General features: G+C 44.6%; 1 protein-coding gene across 12 annotated transcripts in view; it reads left to right on the top strand.

Annotated features, from left to right (window-relative positions):
- The window catches only part of ablim2 (actin binding LIM protein family, member 2), a 116,184-nt gene that overhangs the window by 83,753 nt on the left and 16,455 nt on the right, over positions 1-15,976 (top strand). For 2 of the 12 annotated variants that reach the window (XM_029759827.1, XM_029759825.1), the window contains exons 9-17: positions 360-401; positions 1,243-1,320; positions 1,659-1,802; positions 2,192-2,309; positions 2,849-3,145; positions 4,190-4,270; positions 9,371-9,472; positions 12,994-13,050; positions 15,329-15,366. In XM_029759827.1, coding sequence (XP_029615687.1) covers positions 360-401; positions 1,243-1,320; positions 1,659-1,802; positions 2,192-2,309; positions 2,849-3,145; positions 4,190-4,270; positions 9,371-9,472; positions 12,994-13,050; positions 15,329-15,366 — 957 coding nt within the window. The remainder of the gene's footprint in view (positions 1-359; positions 402-1,242; positions 1,321-1,658; positions 1,803-2,191; positions 2,310-2,848; positions 3,146-4,189; positions 4,271-9,370; positions 9,473-12,993; positions 13,051-15,328; positions 15,367-15,976) is intronic. The other 10 variants (XM_029759826.1, XM_029759828.1, XM_029759830.1 and 7 more) reach the window with 10 other exon arrangements.

Genomic DNA, 15,976 nt, shown 5'->3' with positions numbered 1-15,976 from the left:
GAGCTGTGTTGACTGGGACTGTGTTGACTGGGCTTTGGGACTGTGTTGACTGGGACTTGGGACTGTGTTGACTGGGAATTGGGACTGTGTTGACTGGGATATGGGACTGTGTTGATGGGACTGTGTTGACTGAGATTTGGGACTGTGTTGACTGGGACTGTGTTGACTGGGACTGTGTTGACTGGGTCTTGGGACTGTGATGACTGGGACTGTGTTGACTGGGTCTGTGTGGATCTTGATTACCTGAACAAAGGGCACCTAATCATTTCACTTACTGTGCAGTAAGTTAGTAAGCCCTGGTCCCAGATCAGTGCTCTCTCCCCTTCCCCTCCCCAATATAATACACCTGTTGTTCCCAGAAGCAGGTCCGGATACAGCTCAATGACGTCCCTGAGCAGCAGGTTTGTGATGCATGTTCAGCCCAGACCCCCTCACCTCCACCCTCTGCATGGGGTTGACCCCCTGACCCTTGACAGGCTTCACACTCAATAGCTAGCCACGCTCACATTGCCCTTGGGCTGATCATGTGATCCAACCCAATCAGTGACTGACTGTGGTAGTATGTTAATAACAAGGGTTTGGATCCATTCCATTTCAATTCAGGGGATGAATTAAGTTGAAATGGAATTAGCCCCATGCCTAACTGTAACGCCTGAATAGATGGTTGACAAGGATCACTTTGACCCACCTGAGCTTCACTAATGAACAACTCTACTGCGTCTGTCTGGCGTCCCAGTCACAGAATGTGTCTGTCTGGCGGCCCAGTCACAGAATGTGTCTGTCTGGCGGCCCAGTCACAGAATGTGTCTGTCTGGCGGCCCAGTCACAGAATGTGTCTGTCTGGCGGCCCAGTCACAGAATGTGTCTGTCTGGCGTCCCAGTCACAGAATGTGTCTGTCTGGCGGCCCAGTCACAGAATGTGTCTGTCTGGCGTCCCAGTCACAGAATGTGTCAGGTCACCACTGCTGTCACCGTGAATGAGGCTGCGTGCTGTTTTTGACTAGAGGAGGCTGTTGTTTACTTCTGTTGTCACACTGCTATTTGTAAACAAAGGCTCATAGTTATCCTCAAGTTAGTGGCACTGGTTCAAGTCGGAAAGAGAAACGAAATGTGAAGTTTTCAAAAAAATAAAAAATAATAATTCAAGAGTGATTACATGTCTCTGTCTCTTTCTCTCCAAGTCTAGCTCTCTCTCACTTTCTGATAATGAGTAGAGTTAAGTCCTTGTTGTCTATATTCCAGGTGAGCAGGACATCCTCTGAGAGCATCACCTCTGTGCCAGCCTCCAGTGCGTCTGGCTCTCCTAACAGGGTCATCTATGTGAGCACCACCTCACCTCGCCACTAGAGGGAATCACAGGACAACAGCAGTCACAAACCCTGGTCCTGGAGAGCAACAGTGACTGTGTGCCGGGATTTGTTTTGTTCCAACCCAGCATTAAAACACCTGATTCAACTACATATGATCTAGATGAATAGTTGATTGGTTGACTCACGTGGGTTAGTGATGGTCTGGAGCAAAAGCCTGCCCATCATCCTGTAGGTCTCCTGGACCAGGGTTGACTACAGTATTTCAACTGAGCTATACCATTATCATTTTGTCATGATCAAAGTGGTTGATATTTAAAAGACTGATTTGATGTGTTTCCTCTGTCCCAGGCCAAACTAGGAGATGAGATGCTGGACTACAAAGACCTTGCTGCTCTGCCAAAGATCAAGGCGATCTACAACATCGACCGGCCAGACATGCTCTCTTACAGTCCCTACGTCAGCTACCCCTCAGAGGAACGACACTACGGAGAGGTAAGGAGACAAGGAAGGGAACAAGGGAGCTGCCTTCTCTCTCTTTCTCTCTCTCTCTCCCTCTCTCTCTATCTTTCTCTCTCTCTCTCCCTCTATCTCTCTCTCTCTCTCTCTCTCTCTTGCTCTCTTTCTCTCTCGCCCTCTCTCTCTCTCTCTCTCTCTCTCTTTCTGTCTATCTTTCTCTCTTTATTTATCTCTTTCTTTCTCTCTCGCTCTCTTTCTCTCTCTCTCTCTCTCTTTTCCTCCTCTCCCTCGCGCCATACACTGTGATTAAAGAGTGAGTGAACGTTCTGTGTTACGGATTTGGCTCTATCCATGACATCAGTTTCCCTCTTTGTATGGCATCCCTGTGACATCACTATGACATCACTTCCCGTCCTTGTTTCCAGGGTGACGGAGAGAAGTCTCCTCGTCAGAGGAGGCCCTCCAGCCCCAGCTCCAACAGCTCCCTGGGGAAGTATGGAGGGTACACCCCTTCTCGCTCCCCCCAGAACTACAGCAGGCCGGGTAGGTACCCCCCCTCCTCCCTCACCCCTCCTCCCTCACCCCTCCTCCCTCACCCGTCAGCTAGCAGTAGTTAAAACAAGACAAAACACAGTAAAATGCATTATATGATAGTTAATGTATAGTAAAAGTATTTAGCTATTATGAATATCATACGTTATTATAATATAATGATATGCATATCTACAAATGTAGTCAATAATATGCAGCATTTGCATATAGTGCATGATGTCATTTTTCCCATGTTGCATCATATTCCAAAACGTGCAACCTGATTTAGGTGTCGTCTTGATTGGTTAATTCTATTACTTTAGAGAACACATGTTTATTTGAAGATTCTGTTATTTCATTCTTCACTGAATTTCCTGTTCCGACATTTTATGAATTCTCATTCCTTTCTGCTCTTTGAATGAGGTGGTACCATCACATAACATGGCATTACCACAGAGTGTGTAAAGAACAGGATTTATCTACTATTGGATGGGGGTCCTCTGTGCCCTAAAAAACATCTTGTCCTTCTCCTCAACCATTTTCTCCTACAGAGGATCTTTATATGGCCATTAAAGCAATGGGTAATAGATATGGCCAGGCCCTTCCCCACCCCTCAGCCTACACGGGGGGGCCTAAGTACCTCTCCTCCTTGGCTAGGGACTCCTCCTCCCTCCCCATGGACTACTCAAGGGCTCTACCCCCCAAGTTCCCTGGGGGACTGCAGGTGCCTGGGGCGTTGACACAGCCTGGTAAAATGTCTCCCGGTGGCAGAGTCTCTCCTGGAGGTAGAAACTCTCCTACCACCCTGGCCATGCTCCAGCAGCACAACTATGTGCCCTGTTTCAGAGGTAGCTAGTCCCTCCCGAGTGCCTAGCACGCTGTCCTGGACCAATGAGTCCGCTAGTATGGAGTGCAGTGTCCTTTAGAGTAGATCTGTTCCTTTGCTCTGCAGTGATAATACTGCATGTCCCCGTCCCCGGCTGTGTATAAACGTTTAACTAATCAATAGTCAAATAAACAGCAGCACAATGAGTCCCATAATTACTCTTTTATACCTATGACATGTTTGTGCTGTGTTTCACACATATCTGCATGGTTTCGGCTGTGTTGGTTTGAAATAACAGTTTTACATACACTGAACAAAAATATAAACGCAACATGCAACAATTTCAAAGATTTTACTAAGTTACAGTTCATGTAATGAAATCAGTCAAATGTAAATGCATTCAGTAGGCCCTAATCTATGGATTTCACATGACTGTGAATACAAATGTGACCGACCGGCTCAATTCGGTCTTTTGTAGCAAAATTTGAAATTGTGTTTTTTACATTGGATAAAAGTAGAGACTCATAGCTAGAAAATGGTATATCATACACTACAGTTGAGGAACAATGGGGAAGTAATTCTGCTTTGAAAATTGATAAACTTGTAACTTGGAATGTTTTGGTACACCTGCTGGAGAGCTCTTCTTCGTCTACACCCATTCAGCATCGTTCACACCCTCTTAAGCCTTAGCCCCACCCATCTCTTTAAGCATTCACCTGAGGCCATGTGCTAAACAGAGTGAGTACGCTAGTGTAGTAAACAACCAAAGATTTCAAGATTAAAGGCTGGTTTATATTACGTCTTTTGACATGTCTGTAGACAGTGACATCATGAGCATTCTATTGTTGTCCGACATCAATCTTGTGGTTTAATGTCAGCACCCCCACCAACCCCCTTCAGAGTTTCACTATTTTTTTCTGTACACAAGTAGGGTGTAACATTACCTCCTTCAACCTACACGAGGATTCCCCTACCCACGCAGGTGTGACGTGTCAAACCACCTCCCTGTGCTTCCTCTCCCCCTTCTCCCCCTCATCCCCCCTCTGCCCCTCCCTCAACCCCCTAGGCCTCAAACAGGACCCCCTACTACCACCTGAATCTCAACCTAAGACGTCCCTGCATCTCAATTTACCTCCTCACGGTCACGGTAACGCACCAGATCCCCCTGGTCTCTATCTCTCTGTGTCTCTTTCTCCCAGTGCACTGCTGGGTTTTCTTGGTGTGCATCAAGGTTGTGTGTTGGGACCCCTTAAGTCTGTTTCTGCTTGCCCTTTCTATTGTCTGTGGAAGTTGTTTCTCTTTTTGTCTTCAGGTTGTCTTAGTCTTGTTGTTGTGCATGGGAACCTACTGTAATTGTGGATATGTTTGATATTACTTATATGTATTTCAGTTATCCTTGACATATTGATATTTGTGGAGAAGGTGGTGGATGACTTTCTATGTTTAGTGGGATGTAAGTGTTGTACTTGTAACCGGAACTGTTGGCTTGCCCTTGAGTTAACATGGATTACTTGTTAGTCTTTATGTTGTTGCTGTTGTTTTGGGAACCAAGCTTTTCCTTAAAGGTTAATGTTGTTATTCAGTGTCTTTCGGGTCTTCAAACCTTTGGTGTCAGGTGGTGGTTGTTTATGGAGTGAGTGGTTGAAAGTGCAGGTGGTTGGTTTGATGATTGTGGGAGGGTTGCTGACAGGGGGGTATGGGTGGAGGCGTCTACATTATAATAGTAAAATATGTTGGTCTGCGGTCAACGTTGGAACCACATGATGAGTCACACACACTATCTGTGAATAAATGTATTTGACCGAAATAGTCGACTCGACCTGAAACCTTGACGAGTACACGTGTACAGGAGTAGATAAGAAAACGTGCATGCAGTTTCCCTCAGAAAGGAGATTAGAAAAAGGGATCGCTTAGCTGCATGCTCCTCTAAAGCCTCAGCAGGACTTAGCTGCATGCTCCTCTAAATCCTCAGCAGGACTTAGCTTCATGCTCCTCTAAAGCCTCAGTAGGACTTAGCTGCATGCTCCTCTAAAGCCTCAGCAGGACTTAGCTGCATGCTCCTCTAAAGCCTCAGCAGGACTTAGCTGCATGCTCCCCTAAAGCAGCAGGACTTAGCTGCATGCTCCTCTGAAGCCTCAGCAGGACTTAGCTGCATGCTCCTCTAAAGCAGCAGGACTTAGCTGCATGCTCCTCTGAAGACTCAGCAGGACTTAGCTGCATGCTCCTCTAAAGCCTCAGCAGGACTTAGCTGCATGCTCCTCTAAAGCCTCAGCAGGACTTAGCTGCATGCTCCTCTAAAGCCTCAGCAGGACTTAGCTGCATGCTCCTCTAAAGCCTCAGCAGGACTTAGCTGCATGCTCCTCTAAAGCCTCAGCAGGACTTAGCTTCATGCTCCTCTAAAGCCTCAGCAGGACTTAGCTTCATGCTCCTCTAAAGCCTCAGCAGGACTTAGCTGCATGCTCCTCTAAAGCCTCAGCAGACAAAGCCAAACCACAGAGACATCTTCAGATACCCATTAGCTCTTTTTACTGGTCCTGGAGTTCTATCACTGAAGACACACCATGATACATATCCCAGTGATGGGCTGGCTTATTCCCCAGGGTTTTTAGAGCTTGGGACTCTTAAGGTCATTGGCGATAACTGGAGGGATATCTCTGTTTTGGAGATAACTGGAGGGATATCTCTGTTTTGGAGATAACTGGAGGGATATCTCTGTTTTTTGGGCTGATAATATCTAGCCTCAATGCGTTAGGAAGAGGGAGAGGGTAAAGGAGGGGGAACGAGAGGGGGAAAGAGCTAAAGTAATGTGGTTGCATAGGGTTTGGAAGAGGGTCACTTTTGGGCTGATAAAGGAGGGGGGAAAGAGCCTTGAGAAGGAGGGGGAAACAGAGGGAGAGAGATAGACAGCCGAGCGTTAGCACTGTGGATCAGAGCACGCTGCCCAGGGTTTGGTGGTTTTCCCATGAAAAGGCGGAGAGATGGAACGTAAAGTTCCCAGCGAACGAAGATGAAACAGAGGAATGAGGGAATGGAAGGGAAGAGTGGTGAAGTGGTGGTGCTGTAATTTGAGGTCTGGTTGCAGTGGCACACTGTTCGGTGGACACGCGCGCACACACACATCACACACACACACACACATCACACACACACACACACACACACACACACACACACACATCACACACACATCACACACATCACACACATCACACACACATCATCACACACACACATCACACACACATCACACACACATCACACACACATCACACACACACACACACATCACACATCACACATCACACATCACACACACACACACACACACATCACACATCACACACACACATCACACACACATCACACACGCACACACACATCACACACACACACATCACACACACACATCACACACACATCACACACACATCACACACACACGCACACGCACACACACACATCACACACACACACATCACACATACATCACATACACACATCTCACACACACATCACGCACGCACGCACGCACACACACACGCACACGCACACACACACATCACGCACGCACGCACGCACACATCACACACACACATCACACACACATCACACACACACATCACACATACATCACATACACACATCTCACACACACATCACGCACGCACACACACACGCACACGCACACACACACATCACGCACGCACGCACGCACACGCACACACACACATCACGCACGCACGCACGCACGCACACACACATCACACACACACATCACACACACACATCACACACACACATCACACACACACACATCACACACACATCACACACACATCACACACATACATCACACATACATCACATACACACATCTCACACACACATCACACACGCACGCACACACACATCACACACACACATCACACACACATCACACACACACACACACATCACACATACATCACACATACATCACATACACACATCTCACACACACATCACGCACGCACGCACACACACACGCACACGCACACGCACACACACACATCACGCACGCACACACGCACACACACATCACACACACACATCACACACACATCACACACACATCACATACACATCACACACACACATACATCACATACACACACACATCACACACACACATCACACACACACACATCACACACACATCACACACACACATCACACACACACATCACACATCACACACATCACACATACATCACACACATCACACACACACATCACACATACATCACACACACACATCACACACACATCACACACATCACACACATATCACATACATCACACACACACATCACACACACACACACACACATCACACATACATCACACACACATCACACACATCACACACATCACACACATATCACATACATCACACACACACATCACACACACATCACACACACACACTGGGCCAGTTGCATTTTCAGGCTCAAGCGTTCATAACACAGCGTGAAAGACACTTGTTTTATGCTGTGGTCTGGGTTTAATGGACTGTCAGATTCTCTCTTTATACGGACATGTTTAAATAATTGTGTTTGTGGATATTGTGGATTATTGTTAGATGCTTGGTTTCAACACGACTAATGGATGATGGAGGAAGGCAGGGTGTGAGAGAGAGTGAAGGAGGTAGTGAGGTAGAGACAGCACAAGAGAGAAAGCGAGTGCAATGGCCGAAAGAAAATCTACTCCATGAATTTATGCGAATGATGCAATGACAACTGTATCAACATTACATGGTTACTTCCTGAATAGTGGATTGCTACCACTTGTGAGATGCTTATTCGGAGATAAGCTAAGTGTCTGTATGACATTGCTGAGGGTCATACCTCGAACCCCCAGTACCCCCCTCCCTCACCTCTCCCCCGGGCTCAGAGTCCTGCTTCAGCTCCAGATGTGTGGAGGAGCTGCTCTGCACTAACGCCACTGTGTGTGTGTGTGTGTGTGTGTGTGTGTGTGTGTGTGTGTGTGTGTGTGTGTGTGTGTGTGTGTGTGTGTGTGTGTGTTTGTATGTGTGTACACATGCGTGACTGTACGTTAGTGCTTTGTGTTTGTGTGTGTGTGTGTGTGTGTGTGTGTGTGTGTGTGTGTGTGTGTGTGTGTGTGTGTGTGTGTGTGTGTGTGTGTGTGTGTGTGTGTCAGAATGACATCATCCTCCTGCATCCCAACTGCTTTGCTCCTCCCACAAAGGCCAGTGAAGTGTGTGTGCTCAGGAAAATAACAATTTCTCTTCTCTTTTCCTCCTCCTCTTTCTTGTCTTTCTTTCTTTCCCCTCATCCTCTGTTTCTCTAAGTTCTCTTACGTGGATGTTTATTAGTTCTGGCCTATAAGGGGCTAGTGACTTAATCACCCAGCCCGTGTGACACAATGCGTTGTGATGGACTGTGGCAATCACTTAATCACACTTTCAGTTGGAAGTAAAACCGTTTTACGTTTTCAACATGTGTTCATGTCCACAATGCATTGCTGTTACCTGTAAAGCCTATAGCTAGCCAACTACATTTTATTTTAGAGCACTCTGCCTTTTTAAGATTTTCATAAGCTACAGTCATGCTAGTCATGCTACAGTCATGCTAGTCATGCTAGTCATGCTAGTCATGCTACAGTCATGCTAGTCATGCTACAGTCATGCTACAGTCATGCTAGTCATGCTACAGTCATGCTAGTCATACTACAGTCATGCTACAGTCATGCTACAGTCATGCTACAGTCATGCTAGTCATGCTACAGTCAAGCTACAGTCTTGCTACAGTCATGCTACAGTCATGCTAGTCATGCTACAGTCAAGCTACAGTCATGCTAGTCATGCTACAGTCATGCTACAGTCAAGCTACAGTCATGCTACAGTCATGCTACAGTCATGCTACAGTCATGCTAGTCATGCTACAGTCATGCTAGTCATGCTACAGTCATGCTACAGTCATGCTACAGTCATGCTTTATGATATGGATATGAGCCTTTACCAATAACAAGAGCCGGGAGTTTTTCCTGGTCTGCATAACTGGTCCAGAAAAACTCATGGTCCAACACTAATGGCTGCTGGGTAATCAAGTCAGTTAGTAATATAATGGTAGATCTGCTTCATAATTAAAGCTTTGACAAATAAGCATAACAGCATAATTCTTTGCCCCCCTCTTTTGTCCTCGACTCTTGCTCTCCCCCGTCCCTCCCCTTCCTTTCCCCATTGGAGGTAGTGAAAGTGGTCGGAGTACCCCCAGTTTGTCCACGTATTCCGATGGCAAATCTCCCTCCTTCACCTATGTGGCTACTCCCAGGCATTTCCACGTACCAGGTAGGTTCTCCGTTTCACTTCGACCTCTCGCCTTTGAATCCATGAACCTTGACCCCCCCCAACACAACCTCTCTCTCTATTGGACCACGCCATCTGTTTGCTGTCTCTGTCCAGGTCTGTCTAGGTAACAGATCTAAGTAGATATATCTGATGTCTGGGGGGAACCCTTCTCTGTTATCCCTGTCTTCCTGTGTCAGTGTTTTTATCCCCGTCAAATGGTTTCTTCCGGACTTATCCTGTCCATAGTACTTCTGACTCCCTCTCTGTCTGTCTCATGTTCCCTCAATCTGTCTGTCTCACGTTCCCTCAATCTGTCTGTCTCACGTTCCCTCAATCTATCTGTCTCACGTTCCCTCAATCAGTCTGTCTCACGTTCCCTCAATCAGTCTGTCTCACGTTCCCTCAATCAGTCTGTCTCACGTTCCCTCAATCAGTCTGTCTCATGTTCCCTCAATCAGTCTGTCTCATGTTCCCTCAATCTGTCTGTCTCACGTTCCCTCAATCAGTCTGTCTCACGTTCCCTCAATCTATCTGTCTCACGTTCCCTCAATCAGTCTGTCTCACGTTCCCTCAATCAGTCTGTCTCACGTTCCCTCAATCAGTCTGTCTCACGTTCCCTCAATCTGTCTGTCTCACGTTCCCTCAATCAGTCTGTCTCACGTTCCCTCAATCTATCTGTCTCACGTTCCCTCAATCAGTCTGTCTCACGTTCCCTCAATCTATCTGTCTCACGTTCCCGCAATCAGTCTGTCTCACGTTCCCTCAATCAGTCTGTCTCATGTTCCCTCAATCTATCTGTCTCACGTTCCCTCAATCAGTCTGTCTCACGTTCCCTCAATCAGTCTGTCTCACGTTCCCTCAATCTATCTGTCTCACGTTCCCTCAATCAGTCTGTCTCACGTTCCCTCAATCAGTCTGTCTCACGTTCCCTCAATCAGTCTGTCTCATGTTCCCTCAGTCTATCTGTCTCATGTTCCCTCAATCTGTCTGTCTCACTGTCCCTCAATCTGTCTGTCTCACTGTTCCTCAATCTGTCTGTCTCACTGTCTCTCAATCTGTCTGTCTCTCAATCTGTCTGTCTCACTGTCTCTCAATCTGTCTGTCTCACTGTCTCTCAATCTGTCTGTCTCACTGTCTCTCAATCTGTCTGTCTCACTGTTCCTCAATCTGTCTGTCTCACTGTTCCTCAATCTGTCTGTCTCACTGTTCCTCAATCTATCTGTCTGACTGTTCCTCAATTTGTCTGTCTCACTGTTCCTCAATCTGTCTGTCTCACTGTCCCTCAATCTGTCTGTCTCACTGTTCCTCAATCTGTCTGTCTCCCTGTCACTCAATCTGTCTGTCTCACTGTCACTCAATCTGTCTGTCTCACTGTCACTCAATCTGTCTGTCTCACTGTTCCTCAATCTGTCTGTCTCACTGTTCCTCAATCTGTCTGTCTCACTGTCTCTCAATCTGTCTGTCTCACTGTCTCTCAATCTGTCTGTCTCACTGTTCCTCAATCTGTCTGTCTCACTGTTCCTCAATCTGTCTGGCTCACTGTTCCTCAATCTGTCTGGCTCACTGTTCCTCAATCTGTCTGTCTCACTGTTCCTCAATCTGTCTGTCTCACTGTTCCTCAATCTGTCTGTCTCACTGTTCCTCAATCTGTCTGTCTCACTGTTCCTCAATCTGTCTGTCTCACTGTTCCTCAATCTGTCTGTCTCACTGTCACTCAATCTATCCGTTTCCCTTACCCTCTCTCTTTCTAAATTTATTTTCTCTCTCATTCTCTCTTTCACCCTTTTCCTCTTTCTTCATCCTATGTTGTGATCTATTCTATACTATATGTTGAGGTATGTCTAAATCTGAATGCTGAATGTTTCTTCAGTTTCACAGGTTAATAGGCATTTGTTAAAATCTCACCCACTAACACACACATTGTATCAACATCCTCATATCCTCTTATTATGCAAATACATTGATTCTTTCTTATTTAAATATTTAGTTACTGTGTATTTGTGTGCTTTCAAAAAATGTGGCTAAAATCAACTACTTCTATTGGAAGTTTTTGAAAAAAATGTTTAAATAACTTCTATAAATATCCTACTATTTGAAAATATTTTCCAATACTTCTTTCCAAATACATTATTTGAAATATTCCTAGGACCTGGGTTCAAATGCATGGGAGTATTTATTTGTATTAGAAAATACTCTGAGTATTTTAAAATACATGCCAATACTAAATGTATTTCCATACATTACGGTATTCAACTACTTGTCTTTTCAAGTAATTGAGATATTTCAAATAGTATTTGAGCCCAGGTCTTGTGAGCAAACATTCCCCAACTGCAGGTGGCAGTAAATCACCAACCTTGGCTTTATACCTGTTCAAACACCCTTTCAGTTTGTTTACCAACTCACAGAAGTAGTAGAATAAGATATTGACTACTTTAAAATGGAGAGGCTACTGTCACAGATACAACAATGAGAAGTCTAACTACGTTTTTTTACCCTGCATCATATTCTGTCAACCATCCTTTGATAAGATTCATTGGATGTAACTGACTCTTCTAGTGAAATCTCCTTTTGATCCATCCTGTTTCAATTGACTTTTACAGTGTCACTCAGCCATATGGAAAAAAGTCCCATACTTGGATAGAGTTGATGTAAATAAATGAACAAAGCAAAGTGATTATATACTTAATGTGTTTTCTAAGCATTGTTTTTATGGCTTTCATATGTGTATTGTTCAGCGGCGCTGGCAGTGGCTGAAACAGGGTAGAAAATGACCCACATGTGTTGTATTTCATAAATTATTTATCCTAAAAAAGATTGGGAGTTTAGTTAATGTATAGCAGTTGTTGCTAGCTAAGTGTCTCTGTCATTGAAAGTTTGATGGACCGGGTCAGCTAGGAACAGGCATATTGTGTCAATTATGGGTAGAAATACTCACTTGCCCCATTTCTTTTATTGAATCAGTTGAATTGAATCATTTGAATTGAATCATTTGAATTGAATCATTTGCCATTTTATTTATTGTTTTGATGTGTTTATTTGTTTATTATGATGCTCGTTATATTTGCTCTAGATGCAGTAAAGAATGGTGTGTTGTAATTAGGGAAAATGTATAAAGATGTATATTATTCATGACTCTGCCTTTGGAAACATTAGTACATTTATTGTTGGATACAACATTGATCAACGATTACCATTGTTCTGGAAATATCTTTCCATGGGTTTCAGCTTCACATTACCACAGGATCATTAAAGGATCAAAATGACATGTTTTTGAATGTTGCATGAATAATGACAACAAGTGATGAAATGTCTGAGATAATACCCGGTCGTGCCAGTTCTAATTAAAATGGCATATGTCTCGCATTGAATCTACCATAAAGTATGCTGCCCCTATTGTTCCGCTGCTTCTTAAACTATTCCATCCCTCAATAACCGTTAATTCATGCTTCTTTTTCACCCTCTCTCTCTCTTTCTTTCTCTCTCACCCTGGGCTTCTTTCATTACTCTCCTCTCATCTTCAGAGACTACGGTCAAGATAGATAATATCTATAGAAAACCCCCTATCTACAGACAGCATGGTACAGTCCACTCTCTTCCTCTACTTCCTGGTCTAACTTCCTGGTCTAACTTCCTGGTCTGGTCTCTGCATGATGTGTCGCATGTCACCTGTCCCATACGCTCCTAGTAGAAATTGCCCGTAAACACAGATTTAGGATCAGCTTCCTCCTCCCAGATCCTAACTCTAACCATTAGGGTGGGAACATGAAACTGATCTAAGATCAGTGTCTATAGGGAAACGTCATCCTATTCCTTTCTATATGACCCATTATTCTGTCCAATCTCCAGTCTTTTTCAACAGACAAGGCTTTAGAACTCAGGCAACAGAGTCACTGCAACCAATTCAAGTAGCCATCTTGAAATGTGCAGTAACGTTGTAGTATAGTGGGCTCCTGAGTGGCGCAGCGGTCTAAGGCACTGCATCTCAGTGTAAGAGGTGTCACTATAGTACCTGGTTTGAATCCAGGCTGTATCACATCTGGCCATGATTGGTAGTCCCATAGGGCGGCGCACAATTGACCCAGCGTCGTCTGGGTTTGCCGGGGTAGACCGTCATTGTAAATAAGAATTTGTTCTTAACTGACTTGCCTAGTTAAATAAATAAAAAATAAAATATATATATAGTGGTCCATAACACACTGATGAGGTTAGGACCTCTTTTGCTCCCTGTCTCAACCGTAGCCATATACAGGGACACATGTGATCTAGTATCTAAAGTACAATCCACTTCATTGTTGCCTGAGTTGAAAGCCGTTGAAAACCAAAATGGCCATATTCAATATTTTGTAACATATTTTTATAATATTTGATTCATCCTTTTTTGTTTCTTACACCTTTATGATTATGTTTCGGCTCATCCCTACCTGCCTGACCGTACCCATCTGAGTAACTCATCCCCTACATGCCTGACCGTACCCATCTGAGTAACTCATCCCTTCATGCCTGACCGTACCCATCTGAGTAACTCATCCCTTCATGCCTGACCGTACCCATCTGAGTAACTCATCCCTTCATGCCTGACCGTACCCATCTGAGTAACTCATCCCTTCATGCCTGACCGTACTCATCTGAGTAACTCATCCCTTCATGCCTGACCGTACCCATCTGAGTAACTCATCCCTTCATGCCTGACCGTACTCATCTGAGTAACTCATCCCTTCATGCCTGACCGTACCCATCTGAGTAACTCATCCCTACATGCCTGACCGTACCCATCTGAGTAACATCCCTTCATGCCTGACCGTACCCATCTGAGTAACTCATCCCTACATGCCTGACCGTACCCATCTGAGTAACTCATCCCTACATGCCTGACCGTACCCATCTGAGTAACTCATCCCCTACATGCCTGACCGTACCCATCTGAGTAACTCATCCCTTCATGCCTGACCGTACCCATCTGAGTAACTCATCCCCTACCTGCCTGACCGTACCCATCTGAGTAACTCATCCCTACATGCCTGACCGTACCCATCTGAGTAACTCATCCCTTCATGCCTGACCGTACCCATCTGAGTAACTCATTGGTTCTACTAGTACATGTGTTGTGTGTCCATTGTGATTGGTCGAGAACATGACTCACTTGGTGTTGTGGTGCTGATGGTGTCTTGGTCACTTCCTGTTCCACTTAACCCTTTGTGTATGTCGTGTTTCTATTTGGTTTTTCTATTTGTGAGTGTGTAGATGCCCAAAATCCCTTAGAATACAAGAATGCATGTGCTGTATAATCTTCTGGTTACACAATGGATGATTATTCTACAGCTCTTCAACATCTACAATACATAGGAAATATGACAACTAAATCACAGCCATATGTAGAATGTGACATTATTCTCAATTTATGAGTAACAGTTTTCAGTTTAGTTTGTATATATTCTAGCAGGCATGAGCTCATGAACAACAGCATGCATTTGCGTGTCGTTTTCCTGCATTAAAAAAAACCTGATTTCACCAGCTATTCCCAGTAAATAGGCACACTTTCTCTCATAAACTGGCCATTTGAGCAAACTGTTTAGTGCTAGTTGAATTCATACTATACATACTAGTAATAGTTAGTTATACAACAGTACTGTAACTATGTCATGACCCATTTGGAGATTCTCGACAGGCTGTCTCGTGATGATGATGTCATAGTGTGGAGTTGATTTATTGTAGGATGCAGTCTTTCTGTGCATACTGTAATGTACTTCTGACAGATGTGTGGTACGGCCCGGCACAGTAACTGTGATGTGATGGGTTCTGCAGTAATGTACTGCAACAGGAGTGTGGTTTGTAACATAATGAATGACTGTTTTACAGCCTCTAGAACTTCCTGGCAAGAAGGAGACGACATCAAGGTAAGGCGTCCGTCCGTCCGTCCGCCTGTCTGTCCGTCCGTCTGTCTGTACATCCATCTGTTCGTCTACTAACCTACACATCCATTTATTCATCCATCTACATACAGAATCTATCACTCCATCCATCCGTCTACATACAGTATCTATCACTACATCCATCCATCTGTATACAGTATCTATCACTACATCCATCCATCTATATACAGTATCTATCACTACATCCATCCGTCTACATACAGTATCTATCACTACATCCATCCATCTGTATACAGTATCTATCACTACATCCATCCATCTATATACAGTATCTATCACTACATCCATCCATCCATCTATCCATCTATATACAGTATCTATCACTACATCCATCCATCCATCTATATACAGTATCTATCACTACATCCATCCGTCTATATACAGTATCTATCACTACATCCATCCATCCATCTATCCATCCATCTATATACAGTATCTATCACTACATCCATCCATCCATCTATCCATCTATATACAGTATCTATCACTACATCCATCCATCCATCCATCCATCTATATACAGTATCTATCACTACATCCATCCGTCTACATACAGTATCTATCACTACATCCA

The sequence above is a fragment of the Salmo trutta genome, chromosome 8 (genome assembly GCF_901001165.1).
Source record: "Salmo trutta chromosome 8, fSalTru1.1, whole genome shotgun sequence".
Classification (NCBI taxonomy): Eukaryota; Metazoa; Chordata; class Actinopteri; order Salmoniformes; family Salmonidae; genus Salmo; species Salmo trutta.
Note: the sequence above shows the minus strand (reverse complement) of the source record. Positions and strands in the feature narration are given on the sequence as shown.